The 12,341-nt window shown below is 33.3% G+C and overlaps 2 protein-coding genes across 4 annotated transcripts in view; one reads left to right on the top strand and one right to left on the bottom strand.

Annotated features, from left to right (window-relative positions):
- Positions 1–4,984, top strand: part of LOC129795395 (matrix metalloproteinase-2-like) — a 42,623-nt gene extending 37,639 nt beyond the window's left edge. For all 3 annotated transcript variants that reach the window (XM_055836633.1, XM_055836632.1, XM_055836634.1), the window contains 4 exons: positions 1,967–2,651; positions 4,037–4,178; positions 4,257–4,416; positions 4,492–4,984. In XM_055836633.1, coding sequence (XP_055692608.1) covers positions 1,967–2,651; positions 4,037–4,178; positions 4,257–4,416; positions 4,492–4,843 — 1,339 coding nt within the window. In that variant the 3' untranslated portion in view covers positions 4,844–4,984. The remainder of the gene's footprint in view (positions 1–1,966; positions 2,652–4,036; positions 4,179–4,256; positions 4,417–4,491) is intronic.
- Positions 4,985–8,396: 3,412 nt separating this feature from the next.
- Positions 8,397–12,341, bottom strand: part of LOC129795213 (transmembrane channel-like protein 2-A) — an 8,450-nt gene continuing 4,505 nt past the window's right edge. The window contains exon 5 of the mRNA XM_055836300.1: positions 8,397–12,333. Within this exon, the coding sequence (XP_055692275.1) occupies positions 11,851–12,333 (483 nt within the window). The 3' untranslated portion in view covers positions 8,397–11,850. The remainder of the gene's footprint in view (positions 12,334–12,341) is intronic.

The raw sequence follows: 12,341 nt of genomic DNA, 5'->3' as shown, positions 1-12,341 counted from the left end.
GTGAAAATTGCCATTGATTGATAAAGAAAATTTAGAAATAATGTTGTTCAATGTTATTTTTAATATTGCAAAAAAAATATCAAAAAGAGAAGTTAGAAAAGACAAACGTTTTTAGAAAGAAATAATGTCAAATGTTCAAGAGACGATGACGAAAATTGAGTTTTTATTATTTTATCACCTTAACCGTCGCCTTACTTCATCCAAGTTAGAAAAATGTCAAACGTTAAAAATTATAAGACCCATCAAATGGAAAAAATGATAAATAAATGTTAAAAAAGAGCCAACGTCAAACGTTAGAAAAATGTAAAGCGTTTAAAAAAGTCAAACGTCCGAATAAACGTTAAAATTAAAAATATATGTAGATTAAATGTCACAGAAACCGTCAAAAGATAGAAAAAGACAAACGTTAGAAAATAAACGTCAAATATTAAAACGTTTAATATAATATACAGTCAAATGTTGGGCCAAACTTCAAACTTTACAAAAGAAATGTCAAACGTTATAAAAATTCGTTGAAGTGGAATGTTATAAAACAATCATTAAATGTAATAGAAAAAAAAACTTTGAAAAGAAACGTCAAACGGTAAAATAAAAATGTGAAAAGTTCAAAAAAATCTAAGGAATTACAAAAGAAACGTCAAAGTTCTTCTTGCTTCTTTGTCTAAATCTTTTCACGACAATTGAAAATAAGAAACCGAAACGTCAAACGTTAGAATTTCACCAGAATTTGTCAACATCTCCTATAGTGAGGAACTGGCATAAGAAACCCTCGGATGTACTACTCATTCTCATTACAAATAATGAGTGCGAAGAGTAGGAGAAACTGGGGTAATTCGGTGAATTTTTGGGAGATAATTTTTCCTGAGTTCCATGGAAATATTTGAGATTTCCCATGACGACTATCTTATAGGAAATTTTCCGGGCTATAACTTTCTCTCAGACAATTTTTCTCTATCTCAATGGGAAAATGCTTTTCAGGCCATTTTCCAAACCCTTCCAAATTTGCCTGTTCCAAAAATCCTGGGGTAAAACGGTTAATTGCGTTCTTTGTTCGCTAATCTTAATTTAATGAAATTATTTTAGCAAGGCACTATAATATCTATTGAGATAGAGAGATTTATGTACTAATTAAAACTTTTTTTTTTATTAAAAAAATACAAGAATTAAAAAAAAAAACGTTAAATTTAAGAAATTGCCTTTTTTATTTTTTTAGTTTATAAAAATTGGTAATAGTAAGTGATTAAACATCCCAAATTGTAAATAATAGGTATACTAATTAAGGGAAATTATTTTTTCAAAAAATTAAAAAGTTATTTTAAAAAAAACACCAAATTCACCATTTTGCCCCAAGCGGTACTTTTTACTATCAGTGTTTTACGGGGAAACTCGGAAAATTTTTTCGGAAAATTCAGATTAGATTCGTGTTTAGCAATAGTTACTCTGTCTCAAAATGCATTTGGATCAAAAATATTGCAGAGAATTTTGCCAAAACTGAATTTGTAGTTGAGTGGTCAGAGTAACTTTGAAGTTCGAAAATTTTTTTTTCAAATAAAAGCCAAAATATTGGATCAATTATTATGAAACTTTCTAGGTTTAGGCAGGGGTATTAATGAAGTGCAACTACTGACAAAATTAGACAGATTAGCTCCCACTGCTTCTTGAGATATGAATTTTTATTTTTTTTTTTTGAAATTCACCATTTTACCCCTACATATTTGAGTGTCTCTTATGCTAGTTCTTTACTGCAATTCGTAGATTGTTTTTTTTTGTAATTATTCAAACACTCCCTTCAATTCAAGCTACGTCCCTGCAAAATTTCCACAAATTTCCTGAAGAAATAAAATGTTTTTACTGATCAATTAAATATACTCGTGATTGAAATAATAAATTTTCTGATCAAAAGAATTCATCTGATCCAATGCCAACAGGATGATCGTTTTTTTTTTCAATTTCTCTCTCTATTTAGGGGTGATCATGGGGATCGTTACAATTTCGATGGGATCGGTGGGGTGCTGGCACATGCCTTCTACCCTGGTAGTGGCCGTGGGGGTGATGCGCATTTTGATGATGATGAAAAATGGCAAATTCACCCCGATGAGGAAGGGAAGGGCGGAACGAACCTCATGAGTGTGGCTGTGCATGAATTTGGGCACTCCCTCGGGCTGGGGCACTCCTCAGTGCCAGACAGCATAATGGGCCCATGGTACACGACGTACAAGAAGGAAGGGAAGCTTCCGGATGACGATCGTACGGCCATTGAGCAAATCTACGGCACAGGCAAGAAGCAATGGAGTCACAACCCCCATCGACATCACTACCGCACCCACACACCACCACCCACTACCACCACAACTACAACAACTACAACCACCACGACTACCACGGCGCGACCCACGAGGATTTACTACCCCGAAAGGAGACCAACCCATCGGCCACACTGGACGTGGTATCCACAAACCACAACGACAACAACAACCCCACGAACCTACCCAACCAGACCCATCTACACGGAGCCACCGTACCGTGAGGATCCACGCTATGATACGCCCAAGAAGCAAAAACCCAACAAATCCGATAAACCATCAACCTGCAATACGAGCTACGATGCCATTTCTCTCATCCGCGGGGAGCTTTTCATCTTCAAAGATAGGGTAAGTTAACACCGTACCCGCCTAAAACTTTCCAAAATTAGTCAAATTTTAAGTGTTTTTATCTCCGGCTGTGGTTAACCGATTTTTAAAAATCCACCAGTTTTGGAAAGCTAAACTTTTCACCTTTCCAAATCTGGTAAATTTATGAAAATCAGTCAAACCGTTAATTTTTGGCAGCCATTTTGATACCCCTAGGTGAAAGAATGTTCTTCAGTTTTATTCTTCTTCAAATTTTCACTTTAACCTCTTGCAAATCAGCTGTTAGTGCACCGATTTTGATAAATAGAGTATCGTTGGAAAGGTAATTTAAACAGCTTTCCAAAGGTAGTAAATTTTTGAAAATCAGTCAAGCGGTTCAGTTGTGGCGGCCATTTTAATAAACCCTTTGTGAAAGACCAATAAAGAAGTTTATTCTCTTCTTCCATGGAAAACTATGGTAACTGCACTGAAGTCTGAAAAACTGATATTTTTGACTAATTTAGCATGTTTCGCAAATAATCGCAGAATGAAACAAAAAAAGTAAATTTATCACGAATCAAGCATTTGCTATACTTTCCATGGAATTTTTCGTTTGATTTTGACATTTCCTTTCAATATGGCGGAAGGCTCAATCATCGTAATATTGTAAAGTACAAAAATTATTAACCTCTGGAGGACTTTGCTGACCAAAATGGCCATTTCGACTTTTTTCAATCGCCTCAGAATTAAAATCTAGTTAAAATTTCGTCATAAATTCTACATCCTGTGTATAGGAAATTTTGATTACATACTTTAAGATCGTCGAAAGAAAACTTGAAAAAAACATTTTCTTTTAAGAGAAAATGAAGGTCAAACTTTTGAGGTTAGTGACCTCGACCCTCCAAGTGTTAAAGGGAAAAGTTACATAATCTGTTATTTTCATGGAGATTTTTGTTAAATAGGCTCACATGGCTCAAAACAAGCAAGATGGCCGCCATGAAAGCTGCCATTTTAATTAAATAATAACCTTTTTTTTTACACATTTTCTTGCCTTCTACAGCAGATAGAAAACTGAAATTTGGATGTTTTGTAGACTTCATGAACTCCTTTTGAAAAATCAAAGTTTTGGCTCACGATGACAATATGGCGGACTATCCGGCAACCATTTTGAATTATTTTTTTATTTAATATCTCGCCTTCTATAGCAATTTCACCTACGAATGAGGAAGTTTTTTCATATATCGATGAATAAACTTCTTTGAAGAAAATATGGGTGGAGCTTTAAGTTCATTATTCAATTAAATTATAGAAAAAATAACTTTATTGAAAATTAATAAAAAGAAGAAAGAAAATTCTCTCAGATTCTCCGATTTCTTCCCAAATTAAATTCATTAATTAATTAAATTATATTTTAATTAATTTTAAAGTATTTCTGGAGAATTGGTGAGCATGGCCTCCATGCTGGGTACCCGCATGAAATTCGTCGCCTGTGGAAGGATCTTCCGGAAGATTTTACTCACATTGATGCTGTTTACGAGAATAAAGATCTCCAAATTGTTTTCTTTATTGGTAAAAAAAAAATTCTTTAAGAAAAAAAAAACAATTTTTTGGGAAATTTTGAGTGAAAAATGATTTTTTTTCTTAAAGGTAAATTGTACTATGTTTTCAATTCGAATATCCTCGAACGAGGATCACCCCGTCCATTGACCGATTTGGGCCTTCCGGAGTATCTTGAGAAGATTGATGCCGCAATGATTTGGGGGCATAACAAGAAGACTTACTTCTACAGTGGTAGCATGTACTGGGGGTGAGTTCCTTCGCTGAATTTTTCTTTAAAAATTTCTCCAAAAATAATTAAATTTTTTAAATTAACAAATTGAAGCTTTGACGAAGAAATAAAACGCGTTGAGTTGGATTATCCACGTGATATGTCCATGTGGAAGGGCATTGGCTACAATATCGATGCAGCCTTCCAGTGGACCGACCACAGGACGTACTTCTTCAAGGGCAAAGGTTTCTGGAGGTTTAACGATCGCAAAATGCGCGTGGAGCACCCAGAGCAGAAGCCATCAGCACCCGTTTGGATGCACTGCCCGCGCACATCAAATGAAGTTGATCCCCCCAAAAGGCGAGATGCCCTCGTGGCCTATGCATCAGCAGCACGCACAACCAATTACCACCCAGCACTACCAGCCATCGTGCTTCTCACTGCAATACTCTCTGTGTTATTTTAAAGTAAAATATATGGAATTTATACGTACTGCCATATTGTATGCAATATATATTTTATAATAATAGCAAAGTTAAGCCATTAAATGCATTTTTTTGTATAATTTAATTGAATAAAAAAAGAAGAAAAAAATTCTAAAAAAAAATTCTTTTGAGTGTTGAAATGAGAGTTTATGAATTTCTTCAGGGAGTGACCAGGCGCCTCCACTGCCAACATGCTCAAATTCTCATAATAAATTTATTCATTGACAACCAGGCGCCTCCATTATCATCTTTTGATAGTTTTGGGGCAAATAATAAATTAATTACAAGACCAGGCGCCTCAATTTGATTACCTGGAAAAGCCTTTTTCGTCATCACCAGGCGCCTCCATTGTAACCAACAATTATTGTTGCATTTAACCCTTTAACCCATCAAGCTGATATTTTTTTTTATCATTTATTTAGATTATTTTGAAAGTAAAAATGAATTTCACGTAAATTAATGACAAATAATGGACACAACCAGGCGCCTCCATCGTGATCTATGCCTGATTTCTACTATAAAAACATTAAGAAAATTCCTCTTAAAATCAAAACAAAAATTTCAAGTGAAGTCTTCAAGTGAGAAAAGTAGTAGAAATGTAATTAATCATCAATTAACATAACAAATTTACCCTTTCGGGTCCATTGGGTCATACGCTGATTCAAACGTGAAACATTTTATTTTTCCAAAAGTTTATGAATTTAATTGCTTTTCCAAGTTGGAAATGCATTTAAGAGGGCAAAGAAGGCGTTTTGACTGAGAAACGACCTCTGAAAGCATCCAAAGAATAAATATCGTGATTAGAAGAGCTCAAGTTTCAATGTTTCACGAGGACGCGAAAGGGTTAATTTAATTAAAGAATGATACAACATTGGCCCAGTGGAGGCGCCAGGTAGAACTATTTTTTTTTTTACAGTGTAACGTGGGAGAATGCGGTTCAATTTGGATCACTAAACGTCTGTTTTCAGTTTAAGAAAAATAATTGTGTTAAATTAAAGTCAATATTATTAAATTTAGTACCATTTGAAAGTCCATTTAATGACCTAATTATTTCCTTAAATTTTACATTCGAAGTAATATCGATTTTAAGTAAAAAAAAAAGGTAGAAAAAGTATTAAGAAAAATCAGTAAGAGATTTAAATTAGACCACGTTATAATGGAGAACAATAAGTATAGAAAAGTCAATCATAACGCGTCCAGTTATTAGAGTTGGTATACCACAACGCGGATGGGTCAGTCTATGCGTTGTAATTTAATTTTTAAGTAGTATTAGTAGGCAAAGTTGATTTTTTAATGAAATTCATCAATTCGAAAGACAAAAATGGTTATATCTCAAGTTCTATTGCACATACAGAAATTTCTTGACTAGTTTTGGAAAGGTATTGAAATAAGCTATAATTTGACATATATTTCGATACATTTCAAGGTCACCTCCAGAACACGAAATTGCGGATTTTGGTTTGACCAAAACAGTTTTTTGGACTTTTTGTCCTCAAGGAATGGTTTTAGAGGTTTCTGATGTTCCAGAAAGTTGTAGAAAATTGCAAAACCTTTAATTTGATACCAAATTGAGCAAAATCGGACAATCCGTTCAAGAGATATGACTCTTAGAACTTTTCAAATTCAAGAATTTTTCAAATGGCTATATCTTCTAAACGGTGACATAGAATTTCTTCATTTTTGGACTGATGAAAGATATTGAGTCAGGTTACAACATATCAAAATTTAAAGGAAAACGATAACAGATGTTGGGAGATATAGCCCCTTAAAGTTAGGCAATTTTTGTTTTTGTTTTTAGCGCCTCTTGCGGATGTTTTTGAAACTTGAAATGTTCTAGACAGTTGTAGGGCTTCTCAATACCTTTCATTTGATACCAAGATGGTCAAAATCGGTCAAGCCGTTCTCGAGTTATATCGAAAAAACACTTTTTGCTTTAGGCCGCCATATTTGCTAAACCGCTTGACCGATTTTCAAGTATGATTTGTTGATGAAAACATCTCACTGAGTTCTACAACATACTAAAATTTCAGACCTCTAGCTTTAAGGGAACTGGTCGACGGTATTTCAAAATGGCGGACAGCGGCCATCTTGGATTTTGAAAATGCGAAAAAATGAAATTTTACACCCACATTTCTATAGAAAACTTCAAACCGGAAGTCTCTATCTGTTACTGTTCTCGAGTTATAAGCCAAAGTTTGGCGCACCGGCCGGCAGGCCGGCCGGTCGCCCAAACTTTGCCTTATAGCTAGAGAACGGTAACAGATAGAGACTTCCGGTTTGAAGTTTTCTATAGAAATGTGGGTGTAAAATTTCATTTTTTCGCATTTTCGAAATCCAAGATGGCCGCCGTCCGCCATTTTGAAACACCATCAACCAGTTCCCTTATAGCTAGAGGTCTGAAATTTTAGTAAGTTGTAGAGCTCAGTGAGACGTTTTCATCGATAATTCATACTTGAAAATCGGTCAAGCGGTTTAGCAAATATGGCGGCCTAAAGCAAAAAGTGTTTTTTCGATATATCTCGAGAACGGCTTGACCGATTTTGACCATCTTGGTATCAAATGAAAGGTATTGAGAAGCCCTACAACTACCTAGAACATTTCAAGTTTCAAAAATATCCGCAAGAGGCGCTAAAATCAAAAACAAAAATTGCCTAACTTTAAGGGGCTATATCTCCCAACATCTGTTATCGTTTTCCTTTAAATTTTGATATGTTGTAGCCTGACTCAATATCTTTCTCCAGTCCGAAAATGAAGAAATTCTATGTCGCCGTTTAGAAGATATAGCCATTTGAAAAATTCTTGAATTTGAAAAGTTCTAAGAGCCATATCTCCTGCACTGCTTGACCGATTTTGCTCATCTTAGTATCAAATTAAAGGTTTTGCAAAACTCTACAACTTTCTAGAATATCAGAAACCTCTAGAACCATTCCTTCGAGACAAAAAATGCCAAAAACTGTTTTGGTAGAACAAAAATCCGCCATTTTGTGTTATGGAGATGACCTTGAAAATTATTGAAATTTATGTCAATTTATAGCCTGTTTTAATACCTTTCCAAAACTAGTCAAGAAATTTCTGTAGGTCTTATAGAACCAAAGATATAACCATTTTTATCCATCAAATTGCCGAATTTTACAAAAAAAAAATTAACTTTGCCTACTAATACTGCTCACAAATAGTATTACAACGCATAAACAAACTTCCACACGTTGTGGGACACCAACTCTTATAACTGGACGCGTTATGATTGACTTTGTAAATGTCTGACAAATTCTTTTCTAACGTTTGACGTTCTAGAATTTTTTTTATGTTGTTTGCTAAATTTTTTTTAACGTTTAACTATACGTTTTAAAGTAAATCCATCCTTAGCTTCTCCCAACTAAACCCGAGAATGAAATATAAATAAGAAATCCGACTCATCTTCAATGCTTTCAGCTGTTTCAGCTCCTAAACGAAATTCCTAAAATGCATAAACTCCTTATCTACTGAAACTTCCGCACTGAAATAACTAAAAAATAAAAAATCATCACGATGCAATTTTGATGTGAATATTTTTCTTTTTATTTTTTCTTATTTATGATTACATCGTATTTATAAATTACATATAGAGATAATAAAATTCTTCCCTTGTTCTTGTTTTTTTTTTTAAATAAATCACAAAAATGTTTCTTTTTTTTCTTCGCATGATAAAAAAAAGTGAGGAAGATATTTGGTTTTGACTTCAGTTTAAAAAATCTCTTGTATTCTATCATTTCTCTTTCTTTTTATATTTTACTTACTAAAAGAATATAATATATTTTTGCGCAAAATTGTTCTCATTGGCAGTTTATTTATATTTATTCATATTTTTTTTGTTTATTGTGTGGCATGTTGGTGTATGTGTGTGTGGGTGGTGTCTTATGGAAGAAACCTTCGTATTTTACATTATTAACTTTATTTGTTTTTTTTTTGTAGATAAAAAATTGAGCTGATTTCTTCTCATTTTTCACGTCTTGTTTATGCAATATGATATTTTATTCATGGTGTGAGATGATTTTTTGTTGTCTTTTTGTGTGTTTAGCTTTGCTTTATTATTTCTATTTCATTCTTTAAGTATTTTTTTTTATTTATCATTCTTGGTAGATTTTCCATTTGAAAAAAAAAAAAAGATTCTCTCATCATCAGTTTTTACCTTATATTTAATTCCTCACTTGGATATTTGTTGTTTTTTTTTTTGTTTTGTTAAATATTTATATTAATGGAGTGTTTTACTTTTTTTCTTCATTCATTCATTCTTCTCGTAAAGAATTTTCTCTTCACACAGAAGAATAATAAAATAAAATAAAAATTAAAATAGTTTACAGTCTGTTGATACAAATTGTCACAAATGGAGAATAAATAATATTATTTACTTTTCTTTCTCTTCTCTCTTCTTACTTTGTTGTTTTGTATGCAAAATATTTTTATTTTAAATAGAAAAATGAGTGCTTTTCTCTCGGTGTAAGGGGGGGGGGGGTGAGTGAGTGATTTGCAAAAGGTTTGTGTTTTGACGTAAAAAACATCACGTCTAGGAGAAAATATTGTGTGTGGTGGACGACAGAAGAATATTTTTAAGCATCTAATTAACTAAAATAATTTTATTACTCTACACAGACTAGAGCTCACGTAATTTAATTTCAATTGTTTTTTTTTTATATTTTTATAAAAATCGTCCATTTTATCAGTCAAATTATTGTTTTTCAGAGGTGTCTTTAATAACAAAAAAAATACCCTAGACACACACCTTTTGGTGTCAAAGTCTATATATTTCCATCAGAAACTTCTTAAATAGAATTTGAAGAAAAAAATCAAGGTTGGATGTATTTTTTCAAAGAGGACTAGTCATTTTAGTATGAATCAGTCCCCAAAGAGGTAACCAAATTTAATTTTTAAATTATCATGGGGCATTGTCAAAGACTCAAGAAAAGCGTGGTCATTTCCCGGAAAAGCGCTGGGAAATATACGAATTTTCACATTTTATGTCAAATCGGGTGCAAACTTCTTTGATTTTTTTCTTAATTTCTAGTTATTCTAAAAAATTCTTTTCTGTGCCATATGAAAGCTATTTAAAGGCCTAACAATATATATTTAAACCATTTTCCTACGGTGGAAAACTCGCGAGATTTTCCGGCATTGAACTATTCTTTCGCTTCCCATTTCTCCAATATTGAACGTGACCAATTTTAAAATATTTCATTTTGTAGCATTTTTAATTATCTTTCATTTGGTATAACACTTGCCGGGGAAATCCACTGGGAAAACTCGCTACAGAATGATTTTCCAAAGTTAAGCACGTTTTCGCGTTGGAGAAAAAGAGATAGACAATTTTTTCTCTTTGATGTTTCCAGAATGTTCTAAGAATTCCTCTAGAAAAAAATTGGCCATCTCTTTTTCTCCAACGCGAAAACGTGCTTAACTTTGGAAAATCATTCTGTAGCGAGTTTTCCCAGCGGATTTCCCCTGCAAGTGTTATATCAAATGAAAGATAATTAAAAATGCTACAAAATGAGATATTTTAAAATTGGTCACGTACAATATTGGAGAAATGGGAGGCAAAAGAAAAGTTCAATGCCGGAAAATCTCGCGAGTTTTCCACCGTTGGAAAATGGTTTAAATATATATTGTTAGGCCTTTAAATAGCTTTCATATGGTACAGAAAGGAATTTTCTAGAATAACTAGAAATTAAGAAAAAAAATCAAAGAACTTTTCACCCGATTTGACATAAAATGTGAAAATTCGTATATTTCCCAGCGCTTTTCCGGGCAATGACCACGCTTTTCTTGAGTCTTTGACAATGCCCTATGATAATTTAAAAATTAAATTTGGTTACCTCTTTGGGGACTGATTCATAGTTGAATGACTAGTCCTCTTTATTTCAGTTCAAAAGACAATAAACTTTATAGCATAAAATGTGTCTCAGCTAAGGAATTAATGTATTTTTCATTCAAAACTAAGCAAAGAAGTGAATGTATCGGAAATAATTCCATATAAAATTGAAGAATATTCTTTAATTTGGCAAAAAACTGATTTAAAAAATATAATCGGCTTTTAGAGTACATAGCCGAGACACATTTTGTGCTATAAAAAAAACTTTGTAATTTTGTCGTTGGAACATTGGACAAAGAAGGAAATGAAAATTTTTCATACAGAATCGACCTTTTTGACTAATTTTGGGCCTAATTCAGCGACCAAGAAACCCTTGAAAATCGCTTGAAATCTTGAAATTTCAGTACAAAATTTAAAGATTTCAAGGGTTTCTTGGTCGCTGAATCAAGCCCTTTATTAGGTATTCTATTTCGTTTGAGATAAGAATTTCCAAAGATTTTGTGAGATTTTTTGTTGCCTACAATTAACTACTTTTTTTTAAAGTAAAAAAGATATTTAAAAAAAAATGCTAAATTTGATTTCAGAATTGTCTAGAAGGCCTAGAAAAGTCAATTCTTGGCCAATATTCTTAAAATATTTCTTACAAAGAGCTCTAAAATTCTTTCTTTCTCAAACAAAATAAGATTGCCGAGCGTAGGTGAGACCGGGGTAACAAAAGTCAAGTTGCTGTTGCTACCAGCGCAATAAAGTAAAAAATATCTCAACATTCTGTTGATTTTTTTTCAACACAATTGGATGTAAAAATTAAAAAAAAGACATTTTAATGGTATGTGTCTTGACTAAATTTGTGATTAAACGGTGTGTGTATAGGATTTCAATTTTCCTTTTGCAAATCACTAAAATTTTTACTAAAAGAACATACAAAAGACTTGAAAATTTGTAAAGATTTTTTTCTTTTGTATAATAGGAATAATAATAAAATATTTATTATAAAGTCAATCAAAAAAAAATGAGAATAGTTAATATTTTAGGTGGAGTTTAGGGTGGTTGGGGTAGGAATTAAGAAAAAAACATTTTTTATATAAAATAGATAAAATATCATACAGAGATTATAAATAGATAAAATAATGATAAAAAATCACGTCTCTAATCAGCCTCACGTTCTCCTGCATTGCGACTAGTACGACTATCGCGATTAGCACGCATTTCCGCTTGTCTCATCTTCTTCTGATAATCCTGCTGTTGCTTTATAAAGGAACTCAGTCTATTGAGTAGGAATTGCTTATCGCGCCCCTCGAGAACCAATTGATTCTTCAGCACCATCACCATGTGCTTATTGGCCGCTGACACGGCATAGTAGTAGTACAGGAGGAGGATGAGAATTATAAATGCTGGCACAGCGAAAGCCGCTGTGCCAAAGAAGAAGATAACATTCTGCACGAATGCCGGCATCTTCATGAATGCCTCAATGGCAGCTGTCCAAACGGACTGGAGCCCCCGGAAGGGGCCACAAGAACGGGACGGATGGAGCTCAGCTACGGCATACACAACGGGTGCAACGGCAATTGCAAATGATAGCAAAAGAATGAACATAAAGAGAGATTTTGAGCGTGAAGCTCTATAGTGAATCTCTGAGG

Source organism: Lutzomyia longipalpis, chromosome 4 (assembly GCF_024334085.1).
Source record: "Lutzomyia longipalpis isolate SR_M1_2022 chromosome 4, ASM2433408v1".
Classification (NCBI taxonomy): Eukaryota; Metazoa; Arthropoda; class Insecta; order Diptera; family Psychodidae; genus Lutzomyia; species Lutzomyia longipalpis.
The sequence above is the reverse complement of the archived record's forward strand: the minus strand, read 5'-3'. Positions and strand labels throughout refer to the sequence as shown.